The 15,967-nt window shown below is 39.3% G+C and overlaps 3 protein-coding genes across 3 annotated transcripts in view; 2 read left to right on the forward strand and 1 right to left on the reverse strand.

Moving 5' to 3' along the window:
- LOC6579882 (5-hydroxytryptamine receptor 1A) overlaps positions 1 to 15,967 on the forward strand; it is an 80,513-nt gene that overhangs the window by 29,204 nt on the left and 35,342 nt on the right. The window contains exon 2 of the mRNA XM_032729842.2: positions 14,361 to 14,376. The gene's annotated coding sequence lies outside the window, so the exon portion shown is untranslated. The remainder of the gene's footprint in view (positions 1 to 14,360; positions 14,377 to 15,967) is intronic.
- On the forward strand, positions 112 to 2,666 carry LOC6579877 (trichohyalin). Its single transcript, XM_002005714.4, has 2 exons — positions 112 to 1,160; positions 1,254 to 2,666. Exons 1-2 carry the CDS (start codon positions 353 to 355, stop codon positions 2,426 to 2,428), a joined length of 1,983 nt encoding a protein of 660 aa, XP_002005750.1. The 5' UTR covers positions 112 to 352; the 3' UTR covers positions 2,429 to 2,666.
- LOC6579878 (40S ribosomal protein S14a) lies at positions 5,699 to 6,443 on the reverse strand. Its single transcript, XM_002005715.4, has 2 exons — positions 6,335 to 6,443; positions 5,699 to 6,268 (listed from the first exon to the last, which is right to left on the reverse strand). The coding sequence occupies exon 2, from the start codon at positions 6,248 to 6,250 to the stop codon at positions 5,795 to 5,797; it is 456 nt and encodes a 151-aa protein (XP_002005751.1). The 5' UTR covers positions 6,251 to 6,268; positions 6,335 to 6,443; the 3' UTR covers positions 5,699 to 5,794.

Below are 15,967 nucleotides of genomic sequence, written 5' to 3' on the forward strand. Positions count from 1 at the left end.
CAATTTACAGCTTTGTGGGTGGTCTAAAAATATTACTCATACTCAATATTCCTTAAATAAATATAATAAAAAAAATAAAACATTTTCCCTTTCATATTTAACCAAGTGTGCCTGGCTTCAAACATGAGCTACTACACTAGCCTACGGGGCTGTCTACACATTAAACACACACAATCTAACAAAAAACAGACACTAACAGACACACGCAACACAATACGAACACTCGTACACTCCGGGGCAACTACTTGGGCTACACAACAACGACAACACTTCGCGGTAGATTCGGCAGTTAAACTTGATAGGAATAGATTAGAAGAGATAGAGGTACGATAGATTAGGGCAGTCTGCAACGATGTCGAGAAGGAGGTTCAATAAGGCGTGCTTAGCGTCGCCCGGGCACACGAGGTACCTGGACAACCGGAAGGTGATACCAACTGTGCTGACGGCCAAGCGGCTGAGCGAGATCATTGCCAGGGCAACCATGGAGAAGAAGCGGGATTTTGTGGCGGCTGAAGAGGAGGAGCAGCGGTACATGAAATATCTCAAGGAAGGCAATGAAGCTCTATGCAGGCGATTCCAGAATATGGGTCACATGTCCTTGGACGAGGAGAAGCAGGCCAAGCTGGACCAGGAGGAAAAGGATGCCGCCATTCTCGATCAACAGGTGAAGCTGGAGGACGAACAGATGCGCAAGCAGCGTATCTATAGGGCCAATCGCATACTGGAGAACATGAAGCCGGGCCAAATGGCACTGAACAGTGCTCGCCTCCAGAGCGAAGTGATCTTTCAGCGTGACTTCAACGAGGCCCTCAATCGTCGAATTGCCGAAGAGGCGAAGCAGCAGCAGGAGCACGATAAGAAGCTGTGCCCGGAGATCTGCATTCCCTACAGCGTGCTCGGTGTAGAGGAGGAGAAGTTGAAGAGGAAGGCAAAGGCGCTCGAGTACGGCAAAGAGATAGCAAAGGAGGCTGAGGAGAGGCGACTGCGCAAGCTGGACGAGAAGGAGCAAGAGACCTTCGATGCCATTGTGGAGCGGGCGCAGTACCAGTGCCTGCACGAGCAGGAGAAGAAGGCGGCCAAGGAACGCGCCCAGAAAGCTCGCGAGTTCCGTGTGCGTGCCTATCGAGATGGCATAAAGGAAAAGGCGGAGGCTGAAAAATGTAAGTTGAGAGTGAGAGAGATAGAGAGAGAAAGAGATAGAGATAGCGATTAATATTACATCCAAATTAAATGTGAAACCTCATCAACCACAGACAGGAACATCAGCGAGGAAATCGACGATCGAACAGTTTGTGTGGACACCGTGAAGAAGCGTCATCTGAACACGGACTCAGCCAAGGGCATCAAGCAGCAGATGGCCGAGCGGATCCAGAGGAAGGAGCAGCTCGCGATTCAGCTGTGCCGCCAACAGCAGGCGCAGAGGCGCCAGGCCGAGGAGCTGGAGCAGCAGGTGGTGGAGCGCTTTGAGGAGGATATGCTGGTGGAGCAAGCACGTCGGGAGTGCAGACTGCAGGAGCTGGTCAAGGAGCGCCGCGCCTACGAGCTGGAGCAGCAGCAGCAGCAGGAGCTGCGCCGCAAGCAGGCGGCGGAGATTCGTCGCTTCCAGGTGGCCGAGCGACTCAAGAATAGCCAGGTAAATCAGCGCTTCCAGTGGTGCCAGAATGCCAAGAAACGCGAGGATAGCGTCAAGCTGCGACGCATGCTGTCCGGCCAGCAGGACGAGTTCCTGGCACGGCGTCAGCAGGAGCAAGTGCGTTTCTCCTCCTGCCAGGCCGATTCCTATCTGCCCGATGACGTGCAGTTCTTCAGCGATGCGCTCGACTCGATGAAGGCGGCAAAGAAGTCGGGTCGACCCCTGCTGCCCATAGCCCGGGCAGTGGAGACCTATCGACGCGAGAATCAAATCGAATTGCCCGATACCCGGATGATGGCCCGCAAGAAAATACGCGACTATTGCTGGCCCGGCTACTACTCAAAGGCCGAGCTGGCGTTCAAGAACTACGAGCACCGCAACAAGTGCCTCGACGAGCAGCAGCACGAGCGCCGAGAGATGCTCGAGAAGTCCGCCCAAATCATGAAGATGGCCGCTGAAGAGAAACCGTACAAGAAGTGCGACAAGGAAAGGCCCATGAAGCTGATCCAGCATCGCGGCCTGCCCGTCCTCGAGAGCGTTGACTCCTTCGATCATGGCAGTAATCTCTGCCTGGCTGATGATACTCTGCCAGCTCACCTCAATTCCGCACTCACTATAATGCAATTGGAGTCCAACAGCAACGCTCCGATCAATATGTCCAGATCGAAGGATCAGTTAGGAACTGTGAAATCGCCAAAGAAGGAGGACGAAACCATTTGCAGTCCAACGACTAGTTCATGCTCAAACTCTGTAGATACTAGGATAATCCACAAAACATTGTACTCTTGGCGCTAGGAAATCGATGTCGATTTACTTTCATGAAACTAACTTTTATGTTTCCACATAGAGCCAGGAACGAGCCCGTTCTCGTTCCGTCAACTGGGCTGACACCCTTAACCATGTCAGCAGCGGGAAAATTTCTGTCCATTCACAAGTTATGCACGAGCTTCGGGAGTGCGTGGCACTCTGAAGCACTTCGTGAAACATTCTCACATGAATAATATATTAATAAAGCTTCTACTCTGTTAGAATATTAAGAGTTTCTCAATAGTCATATAAGGGACAGATCTACTTAAGATCTAGATGTGGTTAAAACTGTGAAGACATAAATTTTTGATAATGGGCAATTGACGAAACTCTTAAGCAAAATACCTCTAAGACTTATATCTCTCTATATGTGACTTGCTTAGCCTTATCTCAAATTGAGCTTTGATCGCCTGGACTTTTAATTGATCAAGGCGATAGTCATATACAGGCAAGATCTACATGAATAGGTAGCTCAATATATAGTTCGAACTAGAAAACGACCCATTTTCCTATAATAGACAATTCATGAAACTCTTGAACTAAGTATCTCTAAGAACTTGAGCTAAGGAAGTCAAATTGGATTTATATACTTCCATAAAGTATCTCTAGGACTCTATGGAAGTATATAAATTCTATCTGTCTTGCTTAGCTCAAATTTAAATAGAGCTATGTTCTTCGGGACTTTTCACATGCTAAAGACAAGATTTATATACACGATCTCTAGATATATCTAAAATACCTATTATACAATCTTAGTCAAATCTGGAAACACTTTAACAAAGTATTTCCAAGACTATATCTCGCCTTAAGTTTATCTCAAATTCAGCTCTGTTCGCCTGCACTTTTATATGTATGTATTTTGTTTTATTTCATTTCACTTGGCAACGTTTCGTAATTTTGATGCAGGCCCCAGCTCATACAAATGTGCGCCTTCTGTGTCAACAGAGAGCTGGCTCCAATCGCGTGTACTCCAGCGACGTGAAAGAAACAAAGCCGTAAGTGAAATACGGCAGGAAGGAAAGATTCAAGTGTTTGCTGCCGTTTTGACTGCTGACGTTGACGGCAATTGCGATGGCGACTGGCCTGGCTGGATGTTCGTGTCATTTTGTGGGAATTGCAAATTAGCGTGGATTGCGCACTTTGCGGAGCCGACAAACGAGGGGGAGGCTGGAGCTGGGACTGGGGCATGTCAAGAAATCGGCCAGACAAATACAAACAGCAGCAGCAGATAGTGAGAGAGGGAGGGAGGGAGGTAGAGCACTTGGCTGACATCGTGCTATACAGGTGCACGAATGCGTCAGGTGTGGCATTAGCAGCTGTTGACACACATCTCATGGCGGCGTACAACATGTCGTATAAGTATTTTAATTAAGCATCAAGGGGACGCTCAAAAACATTGCCTCAAGTTGTTTTGCGTCGAGTCGCGTTTTAATTAAGATCCACTAAACTAAGACAGCCTCACAAGGGTGGGCGGGGCGTTGGTGCGAAGCAAAAGTCGACTAGCAGAGGGATGCTGGCACTGGGCGGGGCAGAGGGCAGACAGAACTTGAGATGCGCTGGCAGAACGGAAAGTTTTCATTTAAGCTAAACTCACAGCACCAAATTTAATTTACTTTGTGCAAAAACTTGCGGCAGCAGCTGCGCCAACACCAGCGCAAAAAAACAACCCATACAGCCAGACACTCTCTCTGTATGTGTGTGTGTGTGTGTGTGTGTTACACATACGCCCAGTGTGACGGCATGGCAATAACGCTGGCTGTCCTGAAATATCAGTTGCCACGCCCACGGCGACAGGTGGCGGCCGCGGCGAGAACAGCGCCAGCGACATGCAAAAAGTACAGGACCATCAGGTCCGACAGTTTCCGTTACTGAAAAACCCTCGCCGCGTCGAATGGCAAGCATTAAAATGCCTTACAAAAATATAAATACACACACACCCACACACACTTGCACACACACGCATATCGAGTGGATTGTTATATTTCACGACTGCCTTAGCCCGCAGTCGCTACACAATTTTATTTATCTGCAAGTACTAAAGAATATGCTCGGCCTGGGAGTGCGCAGGGAGCAGCCGCAGAGCGCTCCGAAAAAAATATGTGCGAATTTATTTTCGTACGCGTTTGCTGAAACAGGCCATAAAAAGTAATGCGAATGCTTTGTAAACTGCATGCAAGAGTTGAGCGCGCCCCGCAAATAAATTTTAAGGCATTTTTGCCGGACGAATGGGTGGATCTATGTGTAGAAATTATTACATTCCCTAATTCCTCATTAGTTATTTATGGCATTTCATAAATATTTAACTGCTGGAATGATCGCAGACTTGATTTTGTAAGCTAAAATCTATTTAGGTCATTTTATTTATAATAAATTTTAAATTTAAATTAAAAAAAAAAAAAATAGCTGAAGCATTAGTCATTAAGAGATTGTAAAGTTTCTTGTAGTTAAAGTTTTATAAAATAGAAGAAAAATATAAATGAATAGATGGTTAAATAAATAAATACATAAATAAATAAATAAATAAAAATAATATTAAAAAATTAAATAAATATATAAATAAATAAATATATATATAATAAATAAATAAAAAATAAAGAAATAAATAAATAAATGAATAAATAAATAAAAAGGAATAATAAAAAACTAAATAAATAAATATATAGGGAAATTAATAATAAAACAATCGTAACCATAAATAAATGATTGAATAAATAAATAAAAATAAAAAAATAATAAAAAACTAAATAAATATATATAAATAGGAAAATAAATAAAGAAATCAATAAATAAATGAATAAATAAAAAAAAAGAATAATAAAAAATTAAATAAATAAATAAATAAGGAAATAAATAAATGATTTAATAAATAAATAAAAAATAAATAATAATAAAAAAAGTAAATATATAAGAAAATAAATAAATAAATGAATAAATAAATAAAAAATTAAATAAATAAATAAGTTAGAAAATAATTAAAATTGATAGAAATTGTGTGAGATGACCAGTTGAAATGCTCTAATGTTGTCTTAATCAAGCATTCTAACTTCATTAAACAGCACCAACACAATAGAATAAATAATTTCCGATTAATTTCAAGTAGGCTTGCTCAATAATCTCGTGGTTAATTTTGAATTCCAATTAAACTCAAATAAAATTAAAGAATAAACCAGGCTCATCAGAACCACAAAGCCGCAAGGCAACCCACTCCATTCCCTGCCCCTTTCTCCATCCCTTGCATAACTCAACCACAGCAGGCCGTGGGATATTGAAAATGGCATTTAATATGCAGTCATTAATTCAGTTTTCAACAAAAAAGAGGCAAACGGAATGCACAGGCATTCATATGGAGACACATTAGAGACGGCGACCACGACGGCCGCCCTTGCGGCGAGTGGAGTCCGATGGAATGGGCGTCACATCCTCGATGCGGCCGATTTTCATTGACGAGCGGGCCAGGGCGCGCAGCGCAGACTGGGCGCCGGGTCCGGGTGTCTTGGTTTTGTTGCCGCCTGTGGCACGCAGCTTGATGTGCAGCGCCGTGATGCCCAAAGCCTTGCAGCGCTCGGCCACATCCTGGGCGGCCAGCATGGCCGCATATGGCGATGATTCGTCACGATCCGCCTTGACCTTCATGCCGCCGGTGACACGTGCGATAGTTTCGCGGCCGGACAGGTCCGTTACGTGCACGAAGGTGTCATTGAAGCTGGCATAGATGTGAGCAATGCCAAAAACATTCTCGCCATCGCGCACCTGCGGTCCGAGCGACACCTGCACCTCCTCCTTCGGTTGCTTAGCCTTGCGTGGCGCCATGCTGCAAGCGAGGTTAATCTAAGGGAAATTTAAACTTGATTTCAACTCAATTTACATTTATTGCAAATATAATTTGTGCCTCACTCAAATCAGCTCTTCACTTATCAATAGTCAAGCATCGACTGAGAAATCCGAAAGCGGACGGGGAAAATGAAATCTATGAGGCAAATATTGCAATGCCAACTACGATGGCTGCTTTACTCTTTAATAGCTCTATGCTGTAAGATGTCATATTAACAGTGTAGTTGTTGTTCGTATTTATCTGTAGATGCTTACGCTCCTTCCATTTGCCATTTGCCATTTGCCATTTGCCATTTGCCCTTTACCATTGCAAGTCAATCAAGGCACAAGGACGACGAATCGTTGACTCCAAGTAAGCTGAGCTGGCATTCAATTGAATTGTGGGCGTTGTTCGATTTCTCACAAAACTTTGCCGGCGCCTCGCAGATGCCACTGCTCCTACTTCTACTGCTCCACTCTCCTCCACTCTGCTCCACTCTTCTGTGCTGTGCTGTTATTACATTTGGCTGCCACACGGCAGACAATTTCATTTAATCGTCTTGCAGTTTGTGCGGCATTTATGGATCAATTGACAAGCCAACCCAACCAGAAACATTAGCAACTGCAATTTATTGTGCTGCTGCCTGCCTGACAAAATGTAAACAAGCGCATAAATTTGCATATGCAAGCAATGCGCACCAACTATAACAAGGGAAGCACATTAGCCGTGTGCTCTAATCGAAATTGATGCGTTTTGAGAGTAAAGAAGACGCTAGCTCAAAAGTCAACACTTGACTACAAAGTTTTGTTTTCGAAGAAGAGGTTGGCTAGCAAACATTCTTTTATAAAGGAAAATATTAGACTACGAGTTTTATATTCATAAAGAAATCCATAATCGTTATTTGCAGCTTTAAAAAATTCAAATTAATTAAGTTACATAAATTATGAGCAATATTTTTTATTTATTTATTTTTTTTATTATTATTATTATTTTTTTTTTTTAATAATATTTTATTTACTTAGTCTTTACTATCTATATATTATTATTATTTTTATTATTATTATATTCTAAATTAACAACAACATTCATTGAATTTAAACAAAAAATAAATAAGTAAATAAAAAAATAAATAAATATTAACGAAAATTGATAGTTGATCGAAATTAATAAAAATATTTTTTAAAAATTTTATCAACATATAAAAATATGCAAACTATTCTTTACGCAAAAAGTTTTTTTTTATTTAATACCATTTTTGCAACAAAAAATGTATATTTGCAATTTTAAATTTGTGAAATACCAAAATATTTCATGTATTCATTCAAAATATTTTTAATTTTTTTAAAATAATTTTTTATTTTAATAAATATGTTGCAATTGAGCATATAAAATCAAAAAGCAGATTTATTTCTGTTTGTTATTGCCGCTGACTTTACTACGTATACGTAATATTTTATTTAAATTGCTTTACTGCTCGATAAATATGAAAAGTTCTATTGAGAATTTATGCATATTCTTCAAAAAACTATTAAAATATTTTAAAAATGTGCGAAGTGAGCTTAACACATTTTCATTTATTTATTTCTTTGATTTTGAGTTATTTATAATGTTCAATTGAGGCAGTGAGAAAAGGAATTGTGGCTTTATAATTTATTTACAATATATCATTTATTTACAATACATTAATTGTGAGCTGTTCATAATTTCTGTTTAAAAAAATTTATTAAAATAAATATTTAATTCATTAAATTATATAAATAGTTCATTATATTTTGGTTATATAGACTGTGCAATCTAAATAAAATTCCTTCCGATTCCAATTCTATTTATATTTAGAGCCCTCCCTCATTAGGCCTTGGAAAATATATTACTATGATGCTCGAAAATAAATAAGCAAACATATTTTGAGCCCACACTCTCGTCATAGCGTCTTTCTCTCTCCCTGGCCAAGGTCAAGGTTGCGGGTGCGGGTGGTGGTACGCCCATCGATTGTTCAGGCATTTATTATTCAAAAGTCAACTGAAAGCGCACTTTATTATAAGCGTGAAAGTATTTCTACGTGCCCCATTTCGATGCAACGTGCTGCTCAAGGGGGCATAAAACCGCGCGTAGAATGGCATTAATGGGTTTGTTTATGCGCTGTTGGTGTTAGACGTGTATCCAGGGGCGCATACGTACTACATGCGAATTATAGCATAATAAGCAAACAAATTCAGCTGCAGTCGTGCCACATGCTGTGCTCAGCTCTCGCCCCTCCCCTAAGAACTTCATATTCATCGTGCCAGAAGCAGTGCGGCGCCCCCTCGCATCCACTTTACACGTACTCTTACGTATACTTTCCGGCTGCTGGCTAAAGCTATTCCGGGCCACACACGCAACTATCCAAGATTATGTGAAATGGCAGCACACAAAAACCCCTCAAATATGTTTGCTATGCATATGAGTATACAACAACAACAACAACAGCAGCAACAACAGCAGCAGCAACAGCAGAAGCTGCTGTTGTTGAAGCATTTAAATACAACAAAAATTGTTGCTCTTCCATGGCATGTCAGAGTCAGTTGGAAGTTTAGCTGAGTTGACATAGCAAGCAGCTTTTGAGTGCCAGCTCAAAGGGCAATCCGGTTCAAGTGAAGAGCAATCAAATGTGAACAGCACCAGCAGGAGGAGCAGGAGCTGGAGCAGGAATTGTTGTCCGCTGGTCAACTGAGAGCTTCGAGTCTTTGCCAGCTTAACCACCATCAAATCAAATATTTTTATACATTTTATTTAAGCATTCGCCCCGAAATCGTTACACAGTTTGCCACTTAGAGCGTGCAGTAAGCTGCCCAGCTTCGTGGCAATTTGTTTATGTAAAAATGGTTGCTCCTGTGGGGCAGGGATGCCAACATGCGGCAGCCAACATGCGGCACACATTCTGCAAGTTTGTCCAACTTGTTGCCATTGTAATCTGCATAAATCCCCGTTAAAGCTGTTGCAACACGCGACAAGCAGCTGCCAGCAGACATTGTCCCACTCCGGGCTGGTGTTACGCTGCCATCAAGCGGCTGTCTGTCACGGTAAATATATCAGCAAACTGACAAACCCACCAAAAGAAAAAAAAAACGAGAAGAAAAAGAAATAGCTGAAAATAGTAGAAGATATTGTTGCTTTTACAGCCAAACTATTGAGGAAAGACTCTGCCCCTCCTCCACCAGCCACCTTCGCTCACCTGAGCGTTGCCTCTCGACTCTCCACTCTCGACTCTCGTCTCCGACTGAGTGCTTGGCTGAGTGCATGTGAATTGACAGCTGTAAGTACTCGACTACTCGAGCGAGTTGTCGGCTTCACAATGAGAGTTTGTATTTATTTGTGCTAACATTGAATATTTGATCTTTGATGTGCACAGATTGAAAGCAAAATCGTCTATAAATATTTATGCACTGAATGTGTGCTTGGGCATCAAGTTTGAGCAAAGTACACGGAAAAGCCAGAAACTTAAAGGCCACAGCTTAAGCAGCGAGCGATGATTCGAGCTGGTTTAGTAAAGAAAATTATAGTAAATTTAGAATGCTATAGACAGATAAATAAATTGCAAATGTATTAAATATTTAAGAGAGACAGGAGTGAACTTTGCATAAAAAAAAATATCTTAATATTTATAGTATTACTATAACTGCTTATAGCTAAGCATAGACAGTTCTGCCTTCATGTGATGTAACAACAAAATGTTTGCAAATTAACTGTTATGCAAATACATAGTTAATCGCTGCCAACTTTGGGTAGAATATTATCTTTATCTTTATCAGTTATTCATTTTGTTTTTCCATTGGAATTTTAAACCTCTTACGCCAGTCAAACATTATTTATTTACTATTATTTATTAATATTTATATCAAGTGCTCAACTCAAACATTCGAATTGACACAGTTGAACAACCAAAGTCTATTTATCCAGTTTCAATGAGCTTAGGGCTTAAAAACATTTTCTGTTTCTATGAGAATTTTTGCATTGCTTTTGCTCTTTCGAAATTTGCCATTGATTTTAATTTTCTGCTTGGGCAATTGAAACGATTTGCTGGCCCTTGGTGAAATTTGCTTAAAATGCCTGATAAATTCGTTTTAAAATAAATATTTGGCTAAACTGCTAAATGGCTTTGGATTTAATAAACACCTGCAAATGCTGAATAGGCAACGCTCTTTATAACAATTTAATTAACTAGTTTCTAATTGTCTACGGAATGGAAATTGTCTGCAAATTGTGAAATTGTGCGTTCGCTACCTGGCGGAGTGAGCTCACAAGTGCAAAAGTTGAAGCAAGGCAATAGGAAGTATATAAACATGCAAATACACTCACACACAGACACACTCACACACACACGCGCACAGCGACTCTAAGGGCAGCTGCTTGGCCTCTGGAAAACGGCAACAAAATATTTACCATGACTTGCGAGTCTTTGCCCCGGGGCCGAAAAGCAGAGTGCAAAGTGTGTATAAATAAATCAAAGTTTATTTTGTGACAGATACTTTGTGAAGCCACTGTATACGTGTGCGTGTGTGTGTGTGTTGTCAATGGCATAGAGAGCGGCTTTGATTTGCACTATGCAGTGCAAATTTCCGCAAGCCAAATGAGAAAAATGAGCTTTGTATTCGAGCTGCATGCGCAAAGCAAAGAGAAGGAGGGGGGGAAGGGGGCTAGGAAATATTATGAATGCGCAATCATATGGCTGACAGAGCCACAGGATAACAGCCTGCCAGCAACAACAACAACAACAACAACGACAGTTCAGGTGACAAACATACACACACACACACACACACACATTGAACTACAGACAAGGCCGTCTCACAATGCAAGTTGCCAGCGGATATGAAAAACTATTTTACAGCTGCTTTTGTGGCCACCTCCATTTGTCTATGGCTGCGTGCGTGTGTGTGTATGTTTGACTTTTCACATGAGTACACGAGTACCTCGCATTCTCTCCCTCTCTCTCTCTCTCTCGCTCTGTGTGCATATTGTATATATGCCCAATGGAACCTTTTAATGCTCCCTGACTTTGCCTTTTAGAGGCGCCATTCAGCAAAAGTTTTCGCAGTTTTACTGCCCATCCCCATCGCCTTTTGATTTTAATTTATGATTCCAGCTGCCTTTGCCTTCGCTATATGAAATATTCTTTGCCACATGCTCCACAGCTCAACTGAAAATTCACTTCTGCATGCCGTGGGCCAATTAAAAAAAAACCCCAACTGGTCGAGACTTTAACTTTGTGCTGAACAAAGTTGTTGATAGTTGATAATCTATTTTAATTTATTTATTTATTTATTTGTTGTTTTTTTTTTAGTTTTCAAAATAATGTAAAGCTTTTCATTTTATGCAAACCAGAAATTGAAGGAATTAATTATAATTTGATGGAGAAAATCTTTTGAAAAGTTTGGTTATTAAACCTTTATTTTTATTTAATTAATAAATTGAAAATATCAAATTATATGAATAAAGCTGATAATTATTTTAAAAAATTTTCTTTAAGAAATTTAAATATAAAAAATAAAAATTGTATTCAATACTTTATTCATATATAATTTAAAGTGTTCTATTTACTATATTTTTTTAAATTAATATAAGAAATTAACGACTTAAGATTTAATATTAAATTTAATATATCAGTTGAAAAATTTTGTTTAGATATTTATTTGTATTTGTTAATTTAAAAAATTAAAATTTTGTTTTAATTATAAAATAATATTTTAAAAATCTAATATATTACAATGTTGTTTTTATTAGAAATTAATATAAAACTAGATTAATTAATTGAAGAATTGTATGTACTAATTCGGCGCTAATTTTAATTTCTTTTGATTAATGTTTTTTGTGATTTATAATGTATTTTAATAGCTTGAGAATTTCTTTAAATGAAATTTATCTATTCCAATCATTCTACGTCTAACAAGTGCTAAATTCAAATTGCTGCAATTGATGTTTCAATTTAGTTAGCAGTCTCAATGTCTTTCCGCTCTGTCTCTCTCTCTCTCTCTCTCTTCCTTCGACTCTCTCTCTCTCTCTGACTCCCTTTGTCTAAAAACAATGGTAATAAAATTATTGAATCAAATATATTTCAACAGCTGCAGCTGCAAGGGACAACCTCCTCCACTTACATATGCATATATGTATGTATATATATATATATTGTATATACGACTCCTAGTGAAAGCTTCTGCTATCCCCGGAACATGCCGAACACACGGTTCGTCCTTGTCGAACGGGGTCTGAGGCTTACTGCTATGCATTTATGTTGTTAACACGTGTTCAGATCGCAGGAGCATAAAGTTAGAGTAGTTTTGAATATTCTCTATGGCTTGGCATATTCCAGCTCTATTGTTATGCAATGTTTTGATAAATTGCTTCCAAACTCGGCACAGCGGGTGCTCCTCGCAAAACGCGAGTGCTTAGCCATATATATACATGTGTGTGTTTGTGTGTGTATGTATGTTTTTTAGGTGTATGCATCTGCACTGGCTTTTGCCTAGAATAACATGCCTGCACGTGCCGCTCTCCTGGCTTGAACCAGCAATTTAGCTCCTTCTTGTTTACATTTTGCGAGTTCTGCATTCTGGCTTAGGCTGTGCAGCCAAACTTTGTTTCACTCACTTTGCAAATTGTTTTTAGCTCAGCCTTGCTGCAGAGCAATTTTTGAAGAATTCGCTATATACAGCTTTATGAATGAAGATGTGTGTACATGGCTGAGATTTCTGATTAGGCAGATTTCAAATGAGTGGAAGTAAGTAAAGTAAAGTGAAGAAGATCTTCGGCAAACTGGATAAATTTTTAATCAAATGAATGTTTTCAAATGGGATCTCAGTTGCTGGTATGTAGTAGGATTTTGATCTGTTAAAAATATATTTTCTGTTAATATAATGTGATATGATATATGATATGATAAGAGAGCGTCTACGGACGTTTTACTCAAGTAAGCAGCGCACTTCGTAGTGCGCTCTACTTGACAATTCACGAGAGAGAGAGAGAGAGAGAGAGAGAGAGAGAGAGAGAGAGAGAGAGAGAGAGAGAAAGATAGAAAAATAGAGAGACAAATATAGTAGCTCTTGCTGAACGTGGTCTAGGCTGTTGCTGTTGAGGACTTTTCTTCAAAAATCAAAAATCAGTTAATCATATTAGAGAGAAAATAAAGTTGGTTGTCTAAAATTGTACAAATATGAACAGCAAAGATATATTTCATAATTGATTGTATATAAAAAAAATATAATTTTTTATATCTCACAAAATCTGCTCAGATATAAGATTAGTTGAGAACTCAGTTAATGTAAGCCTACCTTAAATGGCTCAAGAGTCCAGTCGATCTAGTTAACTCTCTCTCTCTCTCTGCCTCTGTCTGTCTGTATATCCGGCTGAGATGTCTGTTCATATGTAAACCAATCCCAGAACTTATAAGAGCATTGGACTTGCCACTCAATTCATATATATATATAAAGGAAAAGTGAACTGAGCGACATAAACTTATCCGTTAAGCCACTCCCATTTTAGCCCTTACAAGATTTTCGAACTTTAAGCTTTGCGCATTGATTATTATAAATAAAAAGACAAAGTAAGCCAAAGTGGTATCACCCAGTCTTAGCTATTCAACATTAACAAACAACTGGGAAAAAGTCTCTCGGATTCATTTCAATGTGACAAAAGCTGTCCGTTGTGCTGTGGCACGGGGACCGCAAAGCCAATGTCCTACGGCTGTGTTTTTCACTTTGCTGGAAAAGCGGGAGAGCATATTTATAAACGATTTTTGTTACGCCCAAATGTGTTTCTATTAAAATACAATCTGCTCGAAGGGCACGACAGACAGCTAACCAGACGAGCTGTGGAGCCTCTATGAGTAAACACTTGAAGCCGCCTTCGTCGTAGGCGGCGCGTTTTCGGCTCCGCTGTGCCGACAAGAGCATTAGCCTAATTGGCTTCCGTTTTGTCGTCTAAGCCATCTAAGGCGCGCTCGGCTAATAAAATTGTTTCGGGATTACATGCATACTTAAGATTTTATCTCTCTATCTCTCCCTCTGTCTCTCTCTCACTCATCTTTGGCCTGCTATATTTAACCTTTTGGTTTTTCTCTTTTTGTTCTCGTTTCAGTGCTCCGGCATAAAAGGTAAGCGGCCCACCTGCATTTCAAGCCTTTGAAATGGCGTTTAGTGTGCGTGTGCGTGTGTGTGTGTGTGTGTGTGGCAGTTAGTGAGTGCCACAGCTCTTCCGATTGTCCTTGCTGTGTGCCACCCTGCGAAATTGGATTAAATATATTTTTGGTGGGCTTAAAAGCCAAGCCAAGCCGTTAACACCTTGACTTGGCTGTTAATTAAGCAGGCCGTTAAATGATATTATGCGCCGAGGGCCAAGTCCTTTTTGGGAGCTTGATTTGTCAATTTGGTTAATTAGCAGCCGCTCGAGAGAGCCGCTGTCAGGACATTAACGCCATTAATTAACCGATCTCTTTATGGCCCAGCAATTCGTTCATCAATCGAGAGCAGAGCCCAAGCTCCAGCTCGTTAGTTGATTAACTAATTGATTAATCAGACACACTTGGAGTTGCTTTAAAGAACCAGCCGAGAGCCTTAGGGCAACTCTCAGTCGTCCTTAGTGCTAAATCCTCACCTGAAATACCAAATTATGCCATTTGCATGATGCTCTCAGCTCGAAATCCACGCATGAAATATGACCATAAAGAGCCCTTGCTGCAGTAATACATGGACATAAAAAGGCGCATTTATAGAAGTACACATACATACATACATATATATGTATTTGTGTATGAGCAGGTGGCGCGGGGGATGTGAGCGCGTCAAGGCGCACAGCATAAAATCACATTTATACAGTCAAAGCATTTATGCTCCATTATGCTCTTAACTTTCGCCTGTTGGCTTTTGTTTCCATTTTGGTAGTCGCCATAAAAAACACTCTCAAAAATATGAAAACATCATGAAACCATCAAACCGTCTGCCTCTGTGTGGCCTTTGGCCACATATACACATATACGAGTCAGCAGCAAGGTCAAACGCATTCGATTTGGCTCGCCCAGCAGCATATGGCTTTATGGCCACACATATATGTACATACATTCATGCCAAATACCAAATTATGCCAAATAAAACGAATGCTCAGACAGCAGAAGAAAAATTGAAGTCAGTGAAAGCTTTAAGTGCGATAAACCAAAAAAAAAAAAAAAAAAAAAAAGAAAAGAAAATGCAAAAACAAAATCAAACAAATAAAAATATTTGTGGCACATTGGAGTCATGCTTGTGGGAGTCTAACAGCAAAAATCGCTGAAATGTTTCTTATAATATGTCATAAAATATCGTAATGGCAGTGCAATAAACTTTTTAAAAGTGCTGCCAAATGTCATCAGGCGGCCATTTGGTAACTGCCAAACATAAAAATATCAAAATCAGCAGATATTTGCCAGTTCTGTAAATCAGAATGCGAAGTAAATGCTTATAATATGTTTATCAAATGTGAACTATTAATATATTAATTTGTATATTATATTTACACAATAATATATATTATTATATATTTTTAGCAAATATTAACTATAAAACATTTTTAAAAAAATAATTTTATTATTTTTGTCATATTTATGAATATTATTAATTTTTGATTATTTATTTTATTAGTTATATTATATTTTATTATTTTTTTTATTATTTTATTATTATTTTTAAATAAAATTTTAGTTCATTTGTATA

This window comes from Drosophila mojavensis, unplaced genomic scaffold (genome assembly GCF_018153725.1).
Source record: "Drosophila mojavensis isolate 15081-1352.22 unplaced genomic scaffold, ASM1815372v1 contig_80, whole genome shotgun sequence".
In the NCBI taxonomy this organism is placed as follows: domain Eukaryota; kingdom Metazoa; phylum Arthropoda; class Insecta; order Diptera; family Drosophilidae; genus Drosophila; species Drosophila mojavensis.